Here is a 23670-nt window from a genome sequence, read left to right on the forward strand (position 1 = left end):
TGTGCTTTGCCTCGTGTGATCTTTTGCTGCCGGCTGAGCACGGGCTTGCTGACGCAAACATTTCCTAGTGTGCTCACAACCTGGTACAATTAGCTCTTTTAAAGCTTTAGTAGTTAAGCAGCAAATGCCCTTAGCTCACTTGCTTTATTCTATCGACATGTACAGGAGGCATGAGTGAGCGGGCGTCTCCAGAATTGGTTGGGTTGAGTATCGGCTCAAACGTGCGGCTGTGAGGCCTCTCGCGCTCTGGAAGCATAGCGGCTTTCTGAAGACGCAAACCTGTCCGCTTACTGCGCCTTACTATAAACTACTTAATATGTGCATAATAGAGACCGCAATAATTGGCTCTTTCCTTCACGCTTTTTGGCATACACTACTGCTTGGACTGGGGTTCCATTAGTGGATAAAGGATATCTCTGCTGGATTAACAATGCTGTCGGTTCCGTGGATATGGCTACAGAAAGTAACCAATCTGGCTCCTCCGGGAAATTAGTGGCCAGCGCTGCGTCACCCTGGCAACAGATTTGTCACATCTTATGTTGTTGGGCCACTTCAGATAGTTTTCCACCAGAAGTATGATCAGAAGTTTGGTTAAGCACAAGCTTCCTTGCGCTCATGAATAACCATCAATATGTCGGCTAAAAAGCACTTCTAGTTTGTATTGTATCGATACGCATCATTATAAGTCTCGCAGCTTGTTTGAGCACCGAATGTGCCCTGAAGCAATGAGCATGTAGTTTCACGTAGCAGAACTCTATAAAGAGCTAGTTTGTCTTCAGTCAACGTAGGAGGAAGAGAAAATATTTACGATGATTTGATTTGGGAAGAGAGGTGCGTTTGGTTGTGAAACTGAGTGGCCGACCCTATTCCGGCACGCCATTGGCCGCCACCGCTGCCCGAGCTCTCTGGACCAGGACACGCTGGGCCTCCAGGCCCGAGCTGGACAGGGCCGCTTACCAGCCCTCCCTAGTCGGCTATTTTATAGCTTTTATTTTTGTATTTTGCTGGCAAGCAAACACAATGTGGTATAGGTCAGCATACTCCCCGCAGGATTTGAACCTACCCGTGAATGTCGGGTCCATGTGTTTTAGTATGGCGGGATTTGGAAAACACCCGGTTTGGAGTCGTCTAAGGTGGCAGTCCTCAGATCTGACGAGACCTTTGGTGGGTCTCGGGAGTGCCCTCCTGCAGAGGCGTAAATAATTTGTAATGTCCGCATGAGTTATGAGCGGGATTGGTATGGTTGCCTCGGAGGATTGAGCGGAACCCCAGGGGAGGAACGCTCGAGCAGCCGCGTGAGCGGTCTCGTTCCCCTCCACCCCCTAGTGACCGGGCACCCATACAACCTGTTTTTTACTAGTAACCGAATCTGAATTTTTCGTACGTGCTAATAAGATTCTGCGGGCGAGTGGCGCTATCCTACCCCGCACGTCCACGTAGAGTCAACGTAGAGGTACGCTCAGTTTCTTTTGTTTTTTGTCCCAAGCTCCTGCTGAAGATGAAAATTAAGTGTAGTTGCTAGTTTGCGCTTGCGCCCCTTGCAGTCTGGTCGTAGTTTGTTAGCGGACCTCCACTGTAAGTTCAGGTAACGTTAAGACTACTAATTTACCTTAAGCGCTTGAATAAAATGACGTTTGATACATTTTACGCTGACTCCTATCTGCTGAGGTAGTTTCTCTGCGAACAGCCATTAACATCGCGCCTTTCCTGCCTAAAACATTCATATGCTAACACCACACCTGATTTATGGAGTCTGAGTCTACGTCTATGCTTGCCATAGGGCGGAAATCATAGTATTTTCCAACGGCCGCTCTCCATCAGCTCTATGATGCTAAACTCATATACTGCCACACTCATTGAAAACAAAGTACAAGATTGCACTTAGCTGCTGTCAAGAGCTTAATGGCAAAATCATTTCCTTCTTCTTCTCTTCATTCTCTATCTTGCGTGTTTGTGTACTCGTTATAATTCCATTACTTTCTTTTCTTTGGCTTCTTCTTCAGTACATTATGCCACGTCTCACTGACAAATATCGAATAATCTCGCAAATTCTCGGTGACACATCTCGAGAACACATCTCGATGGCCCGAGATGCTCACCAATAGCATAGAAAGACTTTCACCTTAAATGAGAATGTTAAACGTAGTCATCAACGTGGGTATCATGACTTATACGCGTGAACTAAGGCTGAGATCAAACGTCAATCATAACAAAAAAATATGATATTTTATACTGCCTAATATAGGCTGGCACCTTGTTCTGTCGATCTTGACTAATTCTATCTGGCAACATTTCGCATGACTTTCGAATTCTGTGAAGACAGGATAAAGTTTTTTGAGCTACATCACCGAATACTATCGCGTTTTCTAAATTTCGATTACTGACACAGCTATGAATACTGCACAGCTGCAAATCTCTAGTTGCATCCAGGTACCTATCTGTAGCAGTGTAAACGCAAAGTACTTCAACATTGTTATTCAGTTCATAAGTTAGCGTAATTCATCCGTTTTCTGGCGTCCATCAACAATGGTATTACTTAGCCGAAAAAGTACTGATTAAGTTTGCGCGTTCAACTGGCTCATCTTGCATTGCGTGTTATGGATACATCTTTAATAGTAATCAGACCTCGAAATATTTCGCACCAGATATTTTTCCCGCATGTCGTATCTGTTACCAACATTCTAGTGGAAATTAAGAAGAAATGGGCATGGGCAGGACATGTAGTGCGAAGAGAGGATAACCGATGGTCGCTTAGGGTAATAAACCGGATTCCAAGGGAAGGAAAGCGTAGCAGGGGGCGGCAGAAAGTTAGGTGGGCGGATGAAATTAAGAAGTTCGCAGGGAGTGTGTGGATGCAACTAGCACAGAACCGGGTTAAGTGGAGAAATATGGGAGAGGCCTTCGCCCTACACTGGGTATAGTCACGCTGATGATGATGATGGTGATGTATCTGTCCGGAACAAACTTACAGAAACGTGGTCGACTGCAGATGAATAAAAGTGTTTCTTCCGTTACTTTGTAAATTGATTTTATGTTAGCAACGCCTAAACTAATATATGAGAGCGCATTTTTCCGCGTGTTAATTCCATGTGTTATCCAATATCCCCCGTCTGACTATGACTGTCATTTGCGAAAATTCAGTTCGTTGCACAACCAATAATACCTTTTGCGCTCGGCAGCCGTCTCTAAATAAATTAGTTTGGTTTGGTTTATATAGTTAAAGTCCGAAAGAAATTCAGGTGATGCGAGATTCCGCAGTGGAGGGCTCCGGAAATCTCGACCACCTGGGGTTCTTTTCATGTGCACCGACATCGCACAGCCAACGGGTGCCATGGCGTTTTGACTCCTTTGAAAAATGGCCGCCGCGGTCGAGATTCTGATTCCATGTCCTTGTAAATAAAATTTTGTAAATAAACATACAGGCCTCAAGGAAGCGGTTTTCGCGTGAGATCACCTGATTCAACAAGGTTGACGACTGGGGTGCACGTTGGTATGGGTTCATACTTAACCAGCCAAAAGACGAGACACAGCAAAGAGGAGGACAGGACAAGGCTGGGTCCTGTCCAGCCTTGTCCTGTCCTCCTCTTTGCTGTGTCTCGTCTTTTGGCTGGTTAAGTATGATCACCTGATTAGACATTGCGTGGTGGTTGTTTACTGCTTTCAAAGCTGGCGCTGCACAATATATCCGGTAAAGCAGATGCCGCATAATCAAAGGTCCATACAAGGGCTATCGGCTTTTTGTTTAAGTGCACAGTAACCATAGTCAAACTTCAGTCAGAACGGTATTCCAGGTATGTTAAAGAGAAAAAAATACCTCATAAATTATTAATAAAACGTCATTCGTGGCAGTTCATCTAGTTTCTTTTTTTTTTTTTTTCTAGAACACTGTCATAATACTCTATTCGGACCAGTTGGCTTGCGTTGCCTTGCCTGGGACATACTAGGTGCCGTGAAAGAAAGGTCTCTCTCCTTAAAAAAAGATTCACTTAAGTCACATTATCAGTTACAGCCGGTGTTGAACCTCAACAGTGTACTTACGAAGATTAACATTAAGGAATTAACAAGTTATTCGACCAGCCTGTAATAGGCTGTCCTTGTCAATTAGAAATGCATGTAGCGTCATCATAAATGCGTAAGACTGCGGATTTGATGGCGACAGCACTGTGCTCAGCCCACGCCTAAATTAATTATTCGAAAAAGGCCTTCCGTAGTCTAAATAGCCAAACCAGCCTGCGTTTGTTGAATATCTTGCGTACGCGTATATCCGCAATGCACAACGTGGCCGCTGCAAGGATCGAGATGCAATATAGACGCCGTCTCAAGTTATATCAACGCGCACAAGCTGTTGCAATATAGGGCGAATGCAGAGTTCGTGAATTTCGTTATATACACACAGAAAAAGCGAACAACGAAGGTTTATGTCCGTCATAACGCTGCGCTACTTAAGAGGTTAAAGTAATAGCCTATTCCAAGCGACTCGAGCATTGGTTAAATCTGAAGCATACAGCTTAATGCTAAAATCTAATCAAATTTAAAGCGCTTCGAGCGAAGCCCACTTGCTTCCAGAAGCCGTAGGGCAGTGGTCCTTTTTATGGTCATTTAGGGGCATCAGTTTGCGAAAGGAGTGATTTCACTAAGGCTGTTTTTGATTTCAATGGAACCTGTCAGTGTCAGTGTCACGGAGTGCATGCCATGTACTCTGCGACGACGCGATATCCACAGGTCTGTATGGGTCAGAATTTTTACATGGAGATATAAGCCGCCCATCTGTTTCGTGATTCGAGATCTTGTTAGTTTAGCTAATGACATCGGACACTGGATGGAACACAACATTCCATTCGCTCTTTTATCTGTCTAACCGTGTGTCCCTAAAACCTTTTTTCCAGTCATATTCTCTCTACTGTAGCTCTTACCGCGGGTTTCGGCTACTTCTATCTCATTATTGGCATATTGCGAAGCTCGAGCAAAAATTAAACTGTAGTGTCACACCAACGCTCGGTGACTCGTCGGTGACAAAGACGACAAGCGTATATCGAAAGGCGCCGGCTACAAAGAAGACGGCAGACGAAGAAGAAAGCGCAAGAGACTGACGCGCTGTTAAATGTTCGACCGCAACACCGACCTAAGATTGAACTTACCCTAACAAAGCAAATTATTTTGTGTTCAACACATCAAATCATATAGAGAAGCTTAGCCTTGCAAAGGCATCTTTTCACGGCTGTACGGGGACAGTCACGGAAGATGGCGAGGACCACTGAAATTTAGACTGTCAATCAACCCAACGGAACTCTTGTTAGGGCAAACTTGTTCCCTCAAAACATAGAACTGCTTGGCAGCAGACACAGCTCCAAGCTTGCTTGACGGTATACCCGAAATAGAAGAACACGCTGCAGGGCTTTGTGTTACATGATGCGGAAAAGTAATCGCAAAACTTGGAAGAGTACAGAGGAGAGGAAACAAGTCTTTCACAAGCGCTGGTGAAGTCTTATGTGTCCCTGCCTTGTCCTCGTCCGATTTCGGCGCTGACGTCTTGAGATCATCCGAAAGTTACAATGCCGGAGAAGCTCTGGACCACGCCCGAGTTAAAGGTTACGAAGAAAATTCGAAATGGGACGCCTGCAGCGCCACCAACCAGGATATAAATATTCCGCGCAGTTATAATTATTCTAGATGAACTTGACTCTTTTCGCATGGTAAGTGACAAAAGCACGCGCTGACGATGCACCAGCAAAGAACATTCCAAATCTTGAGCTACAAAGCTTCGGTGCAGTGAGCTCAGTGAGCTCTTTAAATTATTTTGAGGCAGGAAGCATGACCAACACCGATGTCCACTGTCTGTTCGGTTCCCCGGTATTGACGGAATTTCTTGCATCAGTTTAGTAAAGGTGGCACTCAAGAATTTAGGCGTTAGCACAATTAATATAGAGGCACTTTGTACGTGCGTCGTGACGTCACGGCTGTAAAGTGAGAGCTATTTGCTTATGCCTTTCCTTCTCAAAACAGGACATTGAGGCCTCTGCCATCCTGTTTTCGGCGCAGGCGAATAACTTGGAGTCCAGAAAGGAGTGGCAGGCGACAACAGCTGGCTCTTCGCCAAACAAAGCCTCTCACGGCCATCACCCTTGTTGCACGCACGCCAGCAAAGCTGCTGTTTTGGCGGCACGCTAAATTCTCGTCACATGAGTGAGATGCCAGCACAATGCCTTTCGAGAGTAGAAGCCACCCAGCAGTGTCTGTGCAAAGAAAAAGTAGCAAGCGAGAGTCGTGTTGGCGCGGCGAACAGATTTATACTACGTCTCGTGCTGGACGAGGGGCGTCACTAAAACTTCCAGACTGAACAGAAAAGACTGCCGTCCTGATGACGCGAACTCACGGAACAAAGTGAGGTGGTGCTTTTCTTTTTTCTTTGCAGGATTCATGTCAGGGCAAGTTCCAAGCAAATCAGCTATGTTCTGTGGCATAAGTCACCAGTGCACCTACTGTTTCCACGAAGTGTTTGTCATCGTCGAAATTGGGGGTAATTGACGTGCTGTATCAGGAAGAACTGAAGCAACTCCTGGAGTGTTCATGGTGTCTGTAGGCTGAAGAAATAGGAGTGTGAAGCAAGTGCCCGCATGTTCCCTCTTGGGATGATGACGACAGCGGACGTTTTACAGCTGCTGTCACTTTTCCTCTGCTGGTCAAGTAAGCGTATTGGTGTACTTTTTTTTTGTCTCACATTTCATCACCTTTAAAGGAAAGACTTGTGCCATAGTATGCTTCTTGTAAACGTTTTCTTCCAAAAAGCACTGAGAGCAAATTGAATTTGGCCTGCCCCTCTAACGTAATGACTAAAAGACCCCCACCAGTGAAAACAGAGTCTACAGTAATTCCACACGCTAAATGAAAACACCAAAACACCGATGTAACGCCAGTGCCTCCATCCTCAGCAGATTACGCAACTAGTCTCTATACGTGGACATTTAGCTCAAGTCCCAGATATCATGGTTGCTGTACCATCCACTTCAAAGTGGCTGGCAACACGTCCTTCTAAAACGAAGAAACGGAGAGTTTCAATGAAGAACGCTCAAAACTCTTTATTGAGGTTATAAACCTCTTATAAACCTCTAACTTATTTTTCCTGATGGAGAATCCCTAAAATGCATTGAGAGTGGCAAAAAATTCAGTTTTTGGATGCCCTTACAACAGGGTAGAGTTGCCCACAGGGGTGGGGTCCCTTCAAGGCCACAAGTCGAAGCTGCGCCGTCGCTGTGTCACTGGGAATATGCCCTCATAGTGAGGCCGATCGCTCTCAACCCGCCGGAAGGTCAGCCCTTCCTGCTAATCCCTAAATAGGAAGCCATTTCTGTCACCTTTCTTTTTTTTTTTTTTGGCTCCGATCAGTTTACCGTTGCAATTCCATGCCCATGTTGGGCGTGCTGTTTCCGTGTTGGCACCTCTGACAGCTTTAGTGACCTTCTGTAGCCTGTAACTAAGATATCACCATAGCTGTAGCGTTTAGGTTTAGCAAGATTAAACCTCAGCCAATTTTTGCGAAGTCGGCTTTTGATGGCGACGCGCGTTTTTTATTGTTTTTTTTTTTCCCCTTGGCTAAAACAGAGATCTTAGCTTCCCAGAGATCTCAGCTTAGGGGAGTGCGCGCATGGCACCCTAGTCACTATTAGAAAGCTTTACCCAATCGATGAAGATCAACTTCTGTTTGCACCCAGTTTCCTTAAATGGCGTAGGAGTTTTTGTTTTTTGTTTAGGTGGGGAAGGTCCAGATATATATATATATATATATATATATATATATATATATATATATATATATATATATATATATATATATATATATATATATATATATATGTATGTATAATTCCATTACTATAAAATCATATGATATGAAAGAATCTGGAATGATTCCCAGATTAGGGAGATTCGACACCTTTTAATGGCCGAGAATATCAATAGCCGTATCATAATACCTGCCACTGCTCAAATGAGAAAATGTGTGCGTTGAGTCAAGCCATTCCGTTCGCATACAGGGGAAAAGCGTTGCTTAAACCTGTTTATTTTTGTACCATAGGTATTAAGAAAGTTACCTCCCATAGTGACATCATCTATGAGCGGAAAGTCTATATTTACGCTTTTTATGTTACGGGAATCCATAGTCTCATTATTTCTTTGCCTTTTGGAACACGCTTCGCTGGTTTTGCTCCCTGGAGCAGCTGATAACCATATCGTAATTTGTAGCTTCTATATATTACTCTACAGGCTATAAACGTTTCGCAGGACACATGACTTAAGTGGATAGATCCTATGGCTGTTTTGCAGCCCCTATAATCAAAATCCCAGGCATGGATCCGTGTGTGGCCGTCACGTTTTTCCCCTGGCGTTCACGTTTCCGCATTATGCCTACAACCGCTGCAGCTGCTGGAACTTCTACTGACGCTCCAGTGCGGCGCGCCAACCTCTACTTCGACGAGCTACTTGCCGTTGCACTGAAAGAAGAAACTGTAGGCCTGGACACCCGTCCGCTGCCCCCCTTTGCTTTCGCCTTCGGCCGACAGCAGCGCCACATGGCGAACTTCACACGCATCAAGGTGCCTCACTTGTACTATCTTGTTTCTGTCTGTAAGATGTATATCGCGCTTACGATAGCGACAATCATTTCCCAGTTGGGAAACGCCTTTTTGTAGCGCAAGCTTCACTCGTCGCCTTGTGTCAAGGTGAGCTGGGCTCCGTTTAACTTTCTTTTGACCTTGAAGGAACAAGAGGACAAACTATTGCTATGTGGCTCAGGTGTCCACGGAGAAAAACGTTGCAGATATTGTGCTACTCCTTTTCTTTAAACCAACACAATATCAGCATGATCTAGCCATTTACCTTCAAGGAACCACAGGACAAAGTGTGGCTATAAATATACCATGCCTTTATTTCTCCGCTTGATTCAATCCGTCCTACTCCTTCAAAGATATTGTTCTGCACTATCAATCTTTCCACGGTCTTTATGCCCGCCCGTGTAAAAACTTCTCAAAGGCGGAGAAGCCACTTCTGCTTCAATTTTATACCAATATTTTGCTGTGTCAAGAAAGAAAGGTCAAACATTTTGCCCTTTCTCTCTACATCAGCTGTCCACACTGCGAAGACGTCTTCGGACATCTTCGACATGGTGTAGGACTTCCCATCCAACCTTACTATCCCCTCTAACCCCAACCCCACCCGGGAGGACTGGAAGATGACCCTGCTCGGCTGCTCTGACCTACAGGCCCACAATGCCTTGGTCTAGCGAGCCCTTGCAGCGGCCGGCGCCACTGGGGTTTCGTACTAAGGACCCCACCTGAAGCTTGCAGGAGCCGGTGTCAGGAAATCAGCGCACATTTCTATAGATTCAGTGCGGCGTGGAAGAAGCGCACGCACGGCATCGGAGAAACGTCTCCTCCGCTCGAGGAGAGACAGTAGTCTTGCGCGTGTCGGCGTCCCCCTTACCTCATCACACGGCGGCGACAGTAACTCAACCGGCCGAGAATGTGCTGGCCTTCTCAAGAACGCCCTGCTGCGCCTAACCAATGACGACGCGCGGCTCGGAGGGAGGAAGAGAGCACGTTTAAGGAGCTAAAGTTACGTGTATGTGCGCGCTAGCCTTGGGGCATTGTAACAGACAGAGGAGGCACGCATTATTTATTGAGGCCGCATTGCTCTATCCAGCCAGCCAGTGTTAGAGCGAGTGTTGCAGCGATTGTTGTGGTGCTCCTGGTCGGCTCCTGGCGTGAACACGCAGTTCGGCAAGCCTGCAAGATCTGTGAGGGAAGAGCACTCGTCCTCTCCAGATGGTCCGCGACAGTGCCTGGCGAACAATTTGCTGTTTATTTGTTTCTCATGTATTGTGTAGTGCTGTAACGTTTCTGTGTTACTGAAGCTTCTTTAATTGCATGGTTTGCATTGCCTTTCTGTGAACCTCGTGTCTGTGTTAGTATCCAGTGTTAGTGTGTATTCCTCTGTATCGCTACTTGCCGTGTATAAAGTTTGTTTGCGTTTGTTACTTCTGACTCCGACCCTTACTCTGGCCTGAACCGGCGAAAGCTGCGAAACAAACGGCCACTCCCTTCTGTCACAGGTAGTTGACTTCCGAGCTAAGTGTACCACGCATCGTCAATCGTGTTTTGTGCCCTTCTCTGTCCATTGTTTTTCATTTTTGCGCTAAATTCTTGACTTAATGGATCATCACCTAGACCGGCAACATGCTCTCAAGCAGAGGGCACCTCCCCTGAGAGCGGGACAGCTACCCCTGCTCTAAGGGTCTTTGAGAGTGTGCGCACCAATAGTGGCGCATTGTTAAGAACATTATAATTAATAACGAGTGACTGCCGGCCCCTCAAGGGTGGGTCCAATCATACCTCCGTATATATATATGGCTTTCGAGCCAGTAAATGTCTTTCACTACTACTGCTGACATCGCACACCACATGGCCGCCTCTCTCGCCTCTATTGAAACGCAGCCGCCGGCAGTTGTTTGGTCCCGGCTACTCCGCTTCAGTGGCCGAGCGTGTTAGCCACTTAGCCACCACGTGTAGAATCCTATACCGTGTCCTTGTGCTCAGCAGCCGATACTGTACAAGCCACCTCTGCCGGCGCATCACATAAATGGACTGGTAATACCACAGTCGGGGATGTTCTCAGTAAGAATTTCGCTTGCCTTTACGCCAGCCATCGTAGCCGCTGAGTCATAAAACTCGGTTTCATCAACAGTGAGGATATGAAGGCGAGCGCTTAAACCTTCCAATATTATTGCTAAGGTGAAAATAGACTAGAATAGAACAGAATAGAATAGAATAGAAAATAGACAGCTACTTTTGCCTGATAATTTCACGTGGTGGAGGCAACGCAAACGGGTTCTATATAAGGCTAATTTGCAGGCGCAAAAAAAAAAAGTCGGCAGTGGTATAGCAGTGGTGTCGCAGAGTGGAATCTGTTTAAAACTGACAAACTTTCTGTATAAGGCGCTTAAGCAACCTACAACATTCTTGATCCATGAGTAAGTATGTGCGCAGACCCGCATAAAGGGCGTTTTTTGTTTCTTTCTTTCTTTACTGCTTAGAGACCCGTGTGTAAAACCTTTGAAGAATAGATAGATGGGCGCGGTCTGTGCAGAAGGATTGTACAGCAACACGCACGTTATGTACAAGATAGAATATAATGCTTGCATAGTTATTTATACCTAATTTAGAACTAAAATGGCTATTTTTATATTGATGTATGGAGGACCACGAACAGCAAACACGTGAACAGTTTTTGTTTTTTTTTTTAATCGCCAATGATACTTACAAAAGCCGAGGAAAGACAAAAACGTCTATTTCAAAGTTCGCGGAATGAACTTTTCAGCCCTGAATATTTTTAAAACGGTGTGCACACATGCGCCACCTTGTATTACATGATCAAATGCATAAACGGCGTCTGTGCTTTAAGCATCCGAAATACGAAAGGCGTACTTGACTCAATAATTATCCAGTCCGGTAAAGGCAACCCAACAAGGTTTCAAAAGCGTAGTCTTGACACTGGCTATTTTGTGCCGAATTGCCGATTAAGAAATATATTGATCATTTATTTCCAGCAATTCAATCGCATTGCCGACTACGAAAATGTAAAAAGCGTGGTTCACCTTTCAGGTAGGCTGCCTTCAGTTTTGATGCATAATATCGCCACTGAGCGCAATATATTGATAACTTATTTCCAGCAATTGAATCGCCCACTCATTCATATTTATCACGTTCGTGATGTCGCCTTTTCTGCGCAACCAACGCAGGCCGCTAAGGCGACACTGTTTTTTTTGTTCTTAAAGTGCAAATACTAAAGGTCTTTCAATTTACTGGGACGCTTAGGCTGGGCCCAATGAGTATGACACGATAGCAGCCTGTGGTTCTCTTGGGTGCTTTCAAGGTGAAAAACTGAACTAACGTGCAGAGTTTCTGTTTGGAGCCCGCCCCCCAGTGGTGGTGGTGGTGGTGGTGGTGGTGGTGATGATGATGATGACGATGATCAGGTCTATACTCTTTGAAACGAGTCGGCACCAAAACTGGTGCGCAGGCCAAAGGTGAAAGGGAGAAAGAGGAAAGTGGAGTACACTAAAGCAGCGCCTCCTTTACAGCAAGCAGAGGCGGATCCACCGAGTAATCTAAATTGTCTTTGAGCAATTCAATTTCCTTATAAAATTAAGTAAGTTGAGACAGGCCCGTACTTCGCGTTACGTCATGCTTTAATCAATTTCATTTAAAGCGTTTCGATGAAGGTGAAACGGAGAGGCATCCATGTGCTGTGCCATGTGCTCTCGCTGTGCAGCTTTAGTGCATGTAAAAGATCCCCAAGTGGCTGAAAATACTCCGTAGTCCTCCACTAAACGTCATCTCCTTCTCTCTTCCACTCCCAATTGCTGCGCCTTTCGTTTCCTGTAAACCAGTTATTATTATAACTTTTCGAACCTTGAATCAAGTCATTTTCTTTCGTTTCTTCATTGGTGTTATTTATGCTTTGTATGTTGTATCCACATCCCCTAGCTGATGATGCTGAACCACGTTACACAAGACATATATTGGCTTCGATGGGCCCGTTTCGCTGTGCTGATTCCTGGTTGTTCAATAAAGGATGTATTATTATTATTATTATTATTATTATTATTATTATTATTATTATTATTATTATTATTATTATTATTATTATCATCATTATTATTATTATTATTATTATTATTATTATTATTATTATTATTATTATTATTATTATTATTATTATTATTATTATTATTATTATTATTATTATTATTATTATTATTATTATTATTATTATTATTATTATTATTATTATTATTATTATTATCATTATAAAACGCATAACATCAAATTTCATAGTAGAAACGTTATGAGATATTTAAAATTCCCGCGCGAGTTCATTGGCTCCGGCGTTTTTACCCTTCCCCCAAATATCAAGATTGTCTCAAGGCAGCGACAACGCTGATAAGAACAGCAGGCGACGCCAGGTTTTCTGCGACACGCGTGGCCTTCGTGCTGTATCGTAATATTACCCCGTATATCCAGATAGGCCTCGTCTCATCTTTCCTTGCAGTGCGATAAGGCCGCGTGCCGGCGAGCTTCAAAACAAGAGCTTCGCGCCAAGATGATCGCTTGTCCGCTTTAAGAGGCGCCAAGCTTCACGCCTTGTAATACAGTCGATTAGACACTGGCCGCAAATCCTGTGGCAAGGCGCAAAAAAAAAAAAATATACCACGCTTAGCCCGCTTATACGATACCGTTCGAAAGATCTGATGATACTGTTGCGAAGGCACCAGTCAAGAGTAAGCCAAACAACACTCAATATTGTTGCCCGCATCTGGCGTATGTATAAGTACTCTCGAACTGAAAGTAATCGACCTTGAGACGAAACCATGCATGCAACTGAATGCCAGAGCTGGTGTTTGCGTCGCCCGGCTAGCTCAGTCGGTAGAGCATGAGACTCTTAATCTCAGGGTCGTGGGTTCGAGCCCCACGTTGGGCGTTTTTTTTTTTTTTTCCAATCCTTAGGTTATTTCTTTATTTTTTGTCACTAACGCAGGACAAATCCAAGAAATACGTTTTTGGCTGCCACTTCAGGCCTTGAGTAACTGTGGATGTAAGGAACCAGAATCTGCCCCTCTTCTCCCACCAGTTCATTCCTGCTTGCAACAGTCTTCATCTTCTTTAGAAGCGTTTCTGCCTTTCGGACTAATGCTCAAGGAAGCCGGCTTCAAAAAGCCTGTCCACTTAGTTATTAAAACTGGCTTGCATCTCATGTACGCACGACTCCCGGGGCGAGGACTCCATGCAGAAGGTTGGGACGCAAAAGTTGTGAAAAGGGGCATCGTAACCCTATGCTTGTCCTCGCTCAGAAAGTTGTGAAACATGAGATGCAAGTAAGAATGAACTGGCGGTAAGAGAGAGGTATGTTGTTGCTCCTTATATGCATAGTCACACACGGCCAGAAGAAAGGGGCAGTCCGGTTCAATGTACCGGTGGTAGACTTGACCCCCGCAAGCTTGCTCAGCTAAGCCGTAGCAAAACATGCGAAAGCCAACAGGTCTGCTGCCAGAAGAGGCATGGCCAGTGTTTCATAAAGTGCACCACCAAGATCGTCTATAAAATTCCTTTGCCCTGCGGAAAATCCTCTAATGGGCATACTGGACGCTGCTTGAATGACTGACTTAGGTAGAATGCAAAAGACATCAAAAACAATGAGGGTGAGGGACTTATCTTGCACTGTGGGGCTTGCACGAATTATATGTCACGGTTCCGCGACGTGAATTTTCTGGATAGAGGCAGAAAACAGACGGCTTGGGAAACTCTGGAAGCCTTTTATATCAAAAAGCAGGTTTGAGGTATCCGTGACACATCGGTGTTTCTTATAGATTGAAAAAAGATTCTCTTATCCCGACATTGATAAGACTGGTGGTGTTTTCATCCAGCCTTGTACTCAAGCGCACCTGTTGAGAAGGCTATATGCAGGCTGCTATCCGCTCAACAAATAGTTGTACTAACCGCCCGTGGTGTCCTCTTTCTTGTGTGTGTCTGTGTTGTGTGTTATGTCCGCGGTTGGCTCGAAGCAGCTAGGCTTTTGCGAAGACAAGAATCTATTTATTAGAACTGGACTCGAGCGGTGCGCGCTGGCGGCCGCTCATCGGCGCGGTCCGTAGTTATCTCTGTCCAGACACGCTGGCCGGTGCGGACAGGAGAGGGCTGAGAGGAAAGGAGGAAAGGAACGTCGAGAGGGTCGTTGTTGGTCCTTCGTTCCCACGCGCAACCCTTGCGAACACAACACCGCGGCGGAAATCGCGCACTGGTTGAGCGGTTCATTGTTACCCCGTCTACGCGTTTACAAGCAAGACACAACATTGTGCTAAATACTGTATTATTAGGTATGAACAGAAGGCGTTGTCAAAGAAGCAAACAAGGGTTGTATACCACTGTCACAGATTCTGGCATGAAGGCATTGAAAAAAGTGAGCAGGCAAGGGTTGTGCGTCTCAGTTGTTCTGCACAACCAGTACAACCCACAAGGAAAAAAAATGCCAAGGGTTATCCTTCTTTCACATTTACTGCAGTCAGTTACAAAATAAGAATTGAGGGGAAAATAACCCTCCAGGGAGGCTTTCCTGCCACTCACGTCGTTCTCAACACTGCTTCCATTTCGACCTTCGTCCATGGCTCCCTAGGCTGATTAGCTTCTTTCTTGGTCAAATATTTAGGGGAGACCCCCAAGGTGGAGTAGATTTTTAATAAGGAAGTAATTACTCATTGACATCCACCCAAGCACTGCCATACAGCTACAAAGGAAAGCTTTTCTTTGCAGCCGTATGTCTGTGCTTGGGTGGATGTCAATGAATAATTACTCCCTTATTAACTTCTTTCTTTGTGGGTTCCGAACACCAGCTGCCAATACAGTACCCTTTGTCACCAACTACCATGAGAGCGGGGAACTTTTTTGTGCCTCAGTTGCTTAGAGGCTCTTCTTAGTCAATGGTTGGAGGCCTACCTTTAAGTAATTTCACTGCTGCAATCTTGAGTTGTACTGAGCATAGAAGGAGTTCTGATCCGAGCTGCTAGCTGTTGTGACACTGTTCGTCGTGGCTGCTCAGCGCCTTTAGGTGCGGACTCTGCCTTGGTCACAAGGCAAGCACCAACCACCCTGCGTGATGTCGGCAAAACTAAGTTCCGTTGGTGTTGGGAACTGGACGTGGCACCTGCCAGAACCAAAATCAAGAGCAAGATTTAGATATATGAGTTCTCAAACAGTGCAAAAGAATTTTATTATGGGTAATTCCGTTAGTTTTTGGCACAGTCAAACTATACCAGCATGTTCGATCTTTAGCCCACAAATGCCTCGTGGGATATCAGTCATGACACCCTCTTCACCCGGTTGCGTCTGCAGCACAGACAGGAAAAGGATAGATACTCGCAGCCTTTTAGGTGGTGGCAACCTGCAAGGTGTTCAAAATCCTACTGATTCCTTGTGAAGACACACCAAACCACTGACTACAAAAATAACTGGCGCAAGTTCAACTTTGGGTATGAGAATTTAACCTCGAAATTAATCATGTATGGTTGAGAGTTGAGTACATAATAGAAATATGCTTAGCCAAGAAATGCACTAGCACCATAAAATAGAGTGTTGAGTACGATATGTACATTAAGAGCTTATTGATGACCTCGATGGCTAAAACATTTGCTTATTTTCGCCCACAATTATTAGAGGATTCGTGCGCGCGACCTTTACAACACGGCTAAAAAGGTCTGCGAAAGTGACGTTGGCTAGTCTCGGGGGAACAATAAATGCTTGGAACATGTCGTTGCGGGTCCTAATTTCGTAGCGAAAGGAGGGTCACCACTACGTATGAGAATCTTGTTTTTAGGTCTAGGTCAACGAGGTTGGCCGTATGATTTTTATACCCGTAGCTACAGGAGAGGGATCTTGCTGAAATGTAGTATAACTTGTAAGGGTGGCGCCACGCACCGCTCTCTGGCTCCTGGAGGAAGGTGCTCGAATGTTGTAAGGAAAAGTCGTTGGTCGGCCCGCTTATTGTGGGCTTTAAAACCTTCACAGTTCCCCTGGGTAATAAGGATGTGGGTGGCCCAATTAGTTCGAAGGGAATTCCTGGGTTTAGGGGTGCCCGCCGTGATCGGTAAGAGAGGTAGGTTATTGCAAAGATGAATTCCTGCCATCGTGATTTTATTTTGAGGGAATGATGTCATCACCAATGGTGCCTGTGAGGGAGCCTGAATAGGCATGGTAATCTCAGTCGGATATGCACTGGGTTGCTCCATAGCGCTCTCTGCTTAAGCGTTTGACCGACTGCGGTAAACAACTTTACGTCGGCGTTGTTCCGATTTCACAATGCTAGCTTTGATTTTTTTTTTCCAGTTGAGGAGTGAGCCAATTTTGGGCAGGTTGAAGGACGCTATCCGTAATGGTCGACTTGGTTCAGGTCCTGGATATCCGCCTAGACTGCAATGTTTACCGGTTGTAGAATAATCTATTCCAGCGTGAGCCTGTTTTGTTCAATTATCCTTTTATGCAGTTCTTGACATTTAGTTTCCAGTTGGTTTCCGCAAGTACAGTTTGGTTTGGTTTCTGCAAGTACAGGATTTCACCGTCAATCCATTCTAGCCTGCGCCGAAGGGATTCTGAAGATTCCTTGTCTGCAACGGTGATAACGCCTCTGCAGGTTTCTCCAGCCGATTTTAAATGTGCCATAAACGGTATTTGGCGGTTCCCGATTGTTAGCATCACATCTCCAAAGAGCTCCGAGGCCAGCGTTTGCCTTCAGTCTAACGACAACGATATTCTGATTTCACAATGCCCACCCGGAGAAGCCGGCGTCGCGGTACTACCGGTGAGACCATTTCACTGCAACGCCGATCCCGACTGACCCGGAATGCAGCACGGAGATTCATAGTAATTCTTGGCTTCAGCACAATCACCAACTCATTCGACCAGACCCGAGGCGTTTGTGTCTGCTTCCACAGCGTCAGCTGCTCTCCTGAAGTCTATGAGTTGCAGGCGGCGCCAGCTGGAGTCAATACTGTTTTGGAAGCCTGTTGCTGGGCAGCGGCATGGGGTTGGTACAGGTGAGTCACCGCCGCTTGCGGCGGGGGCTAGCCTAACACCGAATTTGTATCTGTTCTAGGCCGTCATTGCACACGCCACCGCTGGTGGTGGACGACGGCTGTTGTTGCGGCGCGCGTCTTTCTTTCCCTCTTCCTTTTCTTTCTTCTCTATATTCTCTTCTATCTGCACGAGGCAGCGGAGGTGGCTCAGCTACAGAGCCAGTAGCAGGCCCGTGCATTTTCTTTTCCTTCTTCCTACAGCCACAACAACAACAACAACGGCCACCAAGCCTCGCGGCTTCATTTTAGCAAGTTTCTCTTGAATTTGGCGAACCATAATTTGGAGAAATTCATCTTAGCCGGGTACAGGAGCTTGGCATGCTTCCCCGGCCTCAAGGTCTACCTACTGCTTCCTACCGGGATCATAACGTTCACCGCCATGGCTGACGAGGCTTTGCATAGCATCGCCTCACAGGCGTTAGGTTTACGTATAGGCTCGGGTGAGGCGTTGGGTTTAATGTCATAAATAGTCGAAACTATAGGCCACCTGGACAAAGAATATGATATCCGGAGGTTCTTCGCGGAACCTCTGACAAGATTCTAGTAGATATCTGGTGAATTTCTTGAACACGCATCGACTTTCAACAGAGCCTACCTAACACTGCGTCCTAATCAACGCCTCCTTAAGTTGCTGCTTGATGTAGTCAATCAGTAACTCAAGGAGACGTTGGTCAAAGTTCAATGAAATGCTCGGTCGCGCAACGCTACCCATTTTCCTCCCAAAATATGCACACAAATTACTCAAGCACCCAAGAGAGCTGAAAAGTGTAACTGAAACTGTGCTGGTAGACTTTAGGGTGCTAATACTGAGGTGCTTATAGCTTACTAGTTTGATTGAAAGACTCCCGGAAATATTGCGCAAGTACTTCGCGGATCATTAGTATCAAGCCCAAAGTAGTATGCGCTACACTGATTGCACTAGTCTGTTATAAATCATGGTAACGATTTAAGCATATATGTAAATGGCCTTCCACACAAAATTATTTTAAGGCGAAAGCCTTACCTCTCTAAGTGGCGTAAACAGAAGCTATAACTAATTCATACCGAAAATATGACGGGATTTCGCAACCTCGCGCAACCGATCTTTGTGCAGTGTTTAGGGCATGATTGTACGGATTTCATTTCGCATTTAGCATCACCGTGGCCAAGTTCGACTGAAGTTTCCGATAGCAATTTCAATCGATGATATACGCACCTCCAGTTGTCTTTACCGTTGATTGTAACAGACGTCCACCGATTCGATCCCGATCGCCGGCGGCTGCTCTTCGATGAAGGCGATGTTTGGTTTGGTTTGGTTTGGTTTGGTTTGATTTTGTGGTTCCTAAAGCGACTAAGGCTATGAGAGATGCCTCAGTGGAGGGTTCCAGAAATTTAAACCACCTGGGGTTCTTTAACGTGCACTGACATCGCACAGCAAACGTACGGACGCCTAACTTTTCGCCTCCACCAAAATGCGGCCGCTGAGGCCGCATTTAGATCTCGCATCCCTGGGCACAATATTTGACCGCCCTAACCTCTGCGCCACCCCGACTGGGTGTGCTGTGTGATGTCAGTGCATGTTAAAGAATCCCAGGTGACGGAAATTTACGGAGTCCTTCACTACGGCATCTGATAGCCTCAGTCGCTGTGGGACGTTAAACCCACAAACCAAACCAAGTGTCCACCAAGAAGAAAGACAAAGAATGCGCATTAATATAATAACTGGTTCACAGGAAGGAAAAGGATCAGTATATGTAACACTTGCTCTGTGGGCACCTGAACCGCGCCGTAAGAGAAGGCAGGAAGATGAGAGTGAAAGTGGAAAGAGAGAAAGGGGAGCCGTAGTGGAGGGCTACGGAGTAATTTCGACCACCTGGGATCTTTACCGTGCGCTGACATCGCACAGCACATGGACGCCACTTCGTTTCGCCTCCAATCCGCATTCTCATCCCTCAAAAAATTGAAAGTATAAATTATTTTCGCTGTATCTGTGACTCTTCTCAGTGGACACATGAACCGTGCCGTAAGGTTGATTGGTTGGTTGGTTGGTTGGTTTGGGGGGTTTAACGTCCCAAAGCGACTCAGGCTATGAGAGACGCCGTAGTGGAGGGCTCTGGAAATGTAGACCACCTGGTGTTCTTTGACGTGCACTGACATCGCGCAGCACACGGACGCCACTCCGTTTCGCCTCCATCGAAACGCAGCCGCCGAGGCCGGGATTCGATCCCGCTTTCTTGGGCACAGTAGTCGAGCACAGTAACCACTGCGCCACCCCGACGGGGCGGTTCCGGCATCTCTACCAATCAGATAACTTGAGATTGGGGAGACGGCGACACTTTCAATAATGAGGCAATACGGAATATGGACCCTGAGGAGTTTTAGTCTACTCTGACATATCACACAGCACACTGATGCCACTCCGTTTCACCTCCATCGAAACGCAACCGCGGCGTTCGAGTTCGTACCCGGGTACTCCGGTGCAGTAGTAAGACATCTGAACCACTGGGCCACCGTAGCGGGACATAATTGTGAAGCGAAAGCTTCACTACGCTAGGTAATTGGAGCCTTGACAGATATTCGGCCTTTCCTTTCTGATAAGCAAAGTTACAATGAAAGCGAAACCTTCACTACAGGTATAGCAGCTCATCGTGACACTAAATCTGCCCTTCACATGACCTTTACTTAACTCTGGGTGTCCACGATTTCGTGGTGTTCACCACAATGTATACTGCGCTTTCCTTTCCGCCCCGCCGGGGTGGTGCAGTTGTAAGACACCCGACAACTGTGCCGGAGTTCCCGGGTTCGATCCCGACAGCGGCGGCTGCGTTTCGATGGAGGCGAAACGAAGAGGCATGATACCCCCCCCCCCCCCCCCCCCCCCCCTTATGTACGGGTGAAACCCCTATATATACGCGGTGATTCGTAGGTCCTTTCTTGAATTCCCCTGCGAGGTATCCCAGAGAAATACTGCTACCCAGCAGTCAAGGAATATACGGTATTCCGAGGGTGCTTTCGCTCATTATAAAATTTTAGGTAAGTTAAACATATACATCACATGACACGGCGGCTCTCAGATGGCACCAAAAGTTAAAGAGCACTCCAGAATTTGCATAGGAGTAATGCGGCGAATACCACTTATGAGCCCATGTGTAACTCAAACTGCAACTATAATCAATTTCACAGCGATAACCCCTGACAATATTCTTTTCATTTGCTACTTCTTATCCTGCGTACGAGGTTAACGCACAGTTAAGAATGAAATGCCTTGCGCCAGTTGTTCGCACGGTACGGGCGTCCTTCGCGTCAGAACGAGAAAAAGAAGACGAGGCGAACATGGAGCCGAACCTATGCGAATTCTGGCGAAACTTTCCATCTGCCATGTTGCGCCTACATGCTGGGCCACTGCGGCTGCATAGTATCACGTTGGTGTAAGCCAGTGAGCGAAGTGAAGGTGTCCACGTTGTGTACTAAGTTGTATTTATTTATTTACTTTACAAATACAGCAGACTGAAGGCTGAGAAGCATGGTGGGCAAGATAGCAAGGTCAGCCAAAGTAAAAACAAAATTAGCCGCAGCCAACATGCAAACTAGTACAAATTCTCATCACGAGGTACCTCATATACACAAGCACACAAAAAAAGGAACGCAGTCGCGGTATTAGCTCCTGGAAAGTATTACTTTCAACGAAAAAAAAAATCAAGGAGAAGACAATCAGTCGGCAATTAAAAACATTTGTGAGACAGCCTAGTATAACGACACCAAGATATACAGTGGGAGGTAACAAGGATGTCAGAAACATTTCGATATGCCAGGAAAGCATGATAAAAGAAACAATTCAGATGAGAGGCAATACGCATTCTTCGAAATCGGTGACATGACGTTTTTAATTCGTACGGGCGAAGTATGGTGTATTAGGCTGTGGCTTAGACTGCGCCGTCTGTTGCGTTAAGAGTAGCCACAGCTGGGTAGTCGCCATAGGTGCAATTAAACTGCTGGTGCTAAAGTCGGGACAGAAATCGTTAGTAAAGAAGTGAAATAATATTTCCGGCCCTTAGTTCGTGTGATGAAGCATTCTTTTGAAAACAGCTGAAAATCAAAACTAATTTCCTTTCTTTTGCGAAGAACTTGCATTTTTCTTTTTAAATAAAGCAGATTTAATGACACGCCTCGGCATGACCACTCACATAAATGCGGCAGCGCAAATTATGTTGACGTAGGCAGTCTAAGTGAGACGGCCATTTAAATCGTGTTTAGGTATTTGTTATAATAATCTCTCTGCATTATATTATCGCGGTTCAACGCGAAAGGTAACAGGAACTGTTGTGAAAGAGGGAAAGCAGAGATCAGGCCGCCTCCAGCCCTCCCCCCCCCCCCCCCCCCCTTCTTAAAATGGCGCTCAGTCTCGTTCGCACGCCCCCCTTCCCCAACCTCGTCTTTCTCCTCCTCCTCGTTCCGCTTATACGTACCCCTGAGAAACTGCAACAACCACTTTCTTTTCCCTTTGGTGATAGTAGAAAAAAAAATATTCTATATTTACTTCCATATAACTTATCGGGCGCCCATCTGCAAATGCACCAATTAACAAAAAACAGACTGGAAACTACAGGGACACTGAGGCTCCGCCGTTAAGGGTATGAAGCGATAGCGCTACACGCGCACGGACGTTGTTTATTTCATTTTATCTTTTTAGGTTTCGAGTACTTATTTTAGTTTCAATTCTTTTTTTTTTTCTACACCGATACTTAGCATCAGCAAGCATTGACTTTACATTCTGGGCAGATTGACAATTTTGAAAACACTTTTCGTTTTTTTTTTTTTTTTTTCAGTTGTATCAAGTAATTGATCCATACAACTCTCTCGATATTGTTAATTAGCGTCATAAGCAGTGGCTTTTCATTCTGAGCATTGTGACACTATTGAAGCGCCTTTTTAACATTTTTAAATTTTTGATTATTCCAATTAATTGATTGATCAAATACATACTCGAAATGTTCTTAATTAGCATCATAAAGCGGTGGAATTTCATTATGAGCATTCTGACACCTTTGAACTGCCTTTTCCCAATTTTTTGCATTCTTTACATTATTTCCTTTAATTATTTGGTGAATTCAGTTCAGTTCAGTTCAGGCGTTCAGTCGTGTCCGACTCTTCGTGAATTTGGTGAATTACACGCCCTAAATTTTCTCAACTAGCATCATCAAGCATTGGCTTTTCATTCTGAGCCTTTTGACAGCTTTCGACTCAATCCCCCCCCCCCCCTTTTTATAAATTTTTCGTTTTTTATTTTCTTCATTTCTCTCATACATCAATTACTTCCAATGATTTCATTAACTTGTCACCGTCAATCACATGGCAATCAATCATCAATCGCTATAACCACCGAGTACTGCGATACGATGTTGTTTTACGCAGCGCCCGATTATTTTCGACACGCGGTGCCGGCTACAACAACGCCGACGGTTTTTGGTCCGAACTACAGTGTAGTCCGAACGAGCTGTAGAGAATATCACGCATATTAATGAGCGCCCGCAGCCGCCGACACGTCGCCCGGCTAGCTCAGTCGGTAGAGCATGAGACTCTTAATCTCAGGGTCGTGGGTTCGAGCCCCACGTTGGGCGTATGTTTTTTATTTTCTTTTTTTTTTTTTTTTACTGGTCCCAATCTTTATATTTTGTCAAGAATGCATGTTTGTTCGAGCCCCACGTTGGGCGTATGTTTTTATTTTCTTTTTTTTTTTTTTTTTACTGGTCCCAATCTTTATATTTTGTCAAGAATGCATGTTTAATGAGAGAAAAAAAAGAGTTGTTTCCTTTTTTTTTTTTGCTCTTCTTTTTATCTTATCGCGTGCCTTGCGCTGGAATCTTGAATACGGTAACATCGCCTTGTGAGTACCAAAAAAAAAAAAAAATGACTGGATAGTTCTACGCTGGCTCTGCCTACGCCGCAGTGCGCATCGCGCAGGCCTTCTTTTTGTTTTTGTTTTTTACGTCGACTCGCCCTTTTTTCTGCCCTTTCGTGAG

At 45.4% G+C, this 23670-nt stretch overlaps 1 protein-coding gene and 2 non-coding genes across 3 annotated transcripts in view; all 3 read left to right on the top strand.

Moving 5' to 3' along the window:
* The first annotated feature begins 8396 nt into the window (after window positions 1-8396).
* Window positions 8397-23670, top strand: part of LOC146189455 (uncharacterized) — a 28292-nt gene continuing 13018 nt past the window's right edge. Inside the window, exon 1 of the mRNA XM_084605276.1 lies at window positions 8397-8588. Coding sequence (XP_084461402.1) covers window positions 8397-8588 — 192 coding nt within the window. The remainder of the gene's footprint in view (window positions 8589-23670) is intronic.
* Window positions 13458-13530, top strand: TRNAK-CUU (transfer RNA lysine (anticodon CUU)). The gene has a single exon. It is a non-coding gene; the product is annotated as a tRNA-Lys (tRNA).
* TRNAK-CUU (transfer RNA lysine (anticodon CUU)) lies at window positions 23196-23268 on the top strand. The gene has a single exon. It is a non-coding gene; the product is annotated as a tRNA-Lys (tRNA).

The sequence above is a fragment of the Amblyomma maculatum genome, chromosome 5 (genome assembly GCF_055883805.1).
Source record: "Amblyomma maculatum isolate TAMU_Amacu chromosome 5, ASM5588380v1, whole genome shotgun sequence".
NCBI classification, from domain to species: domain Eukaryota; kingdom Metazoa; phylum Arthropoda; class Arachnida; order Ixodida; family Ixodidae; genus Amblyomma; species Amblyomma maculatum.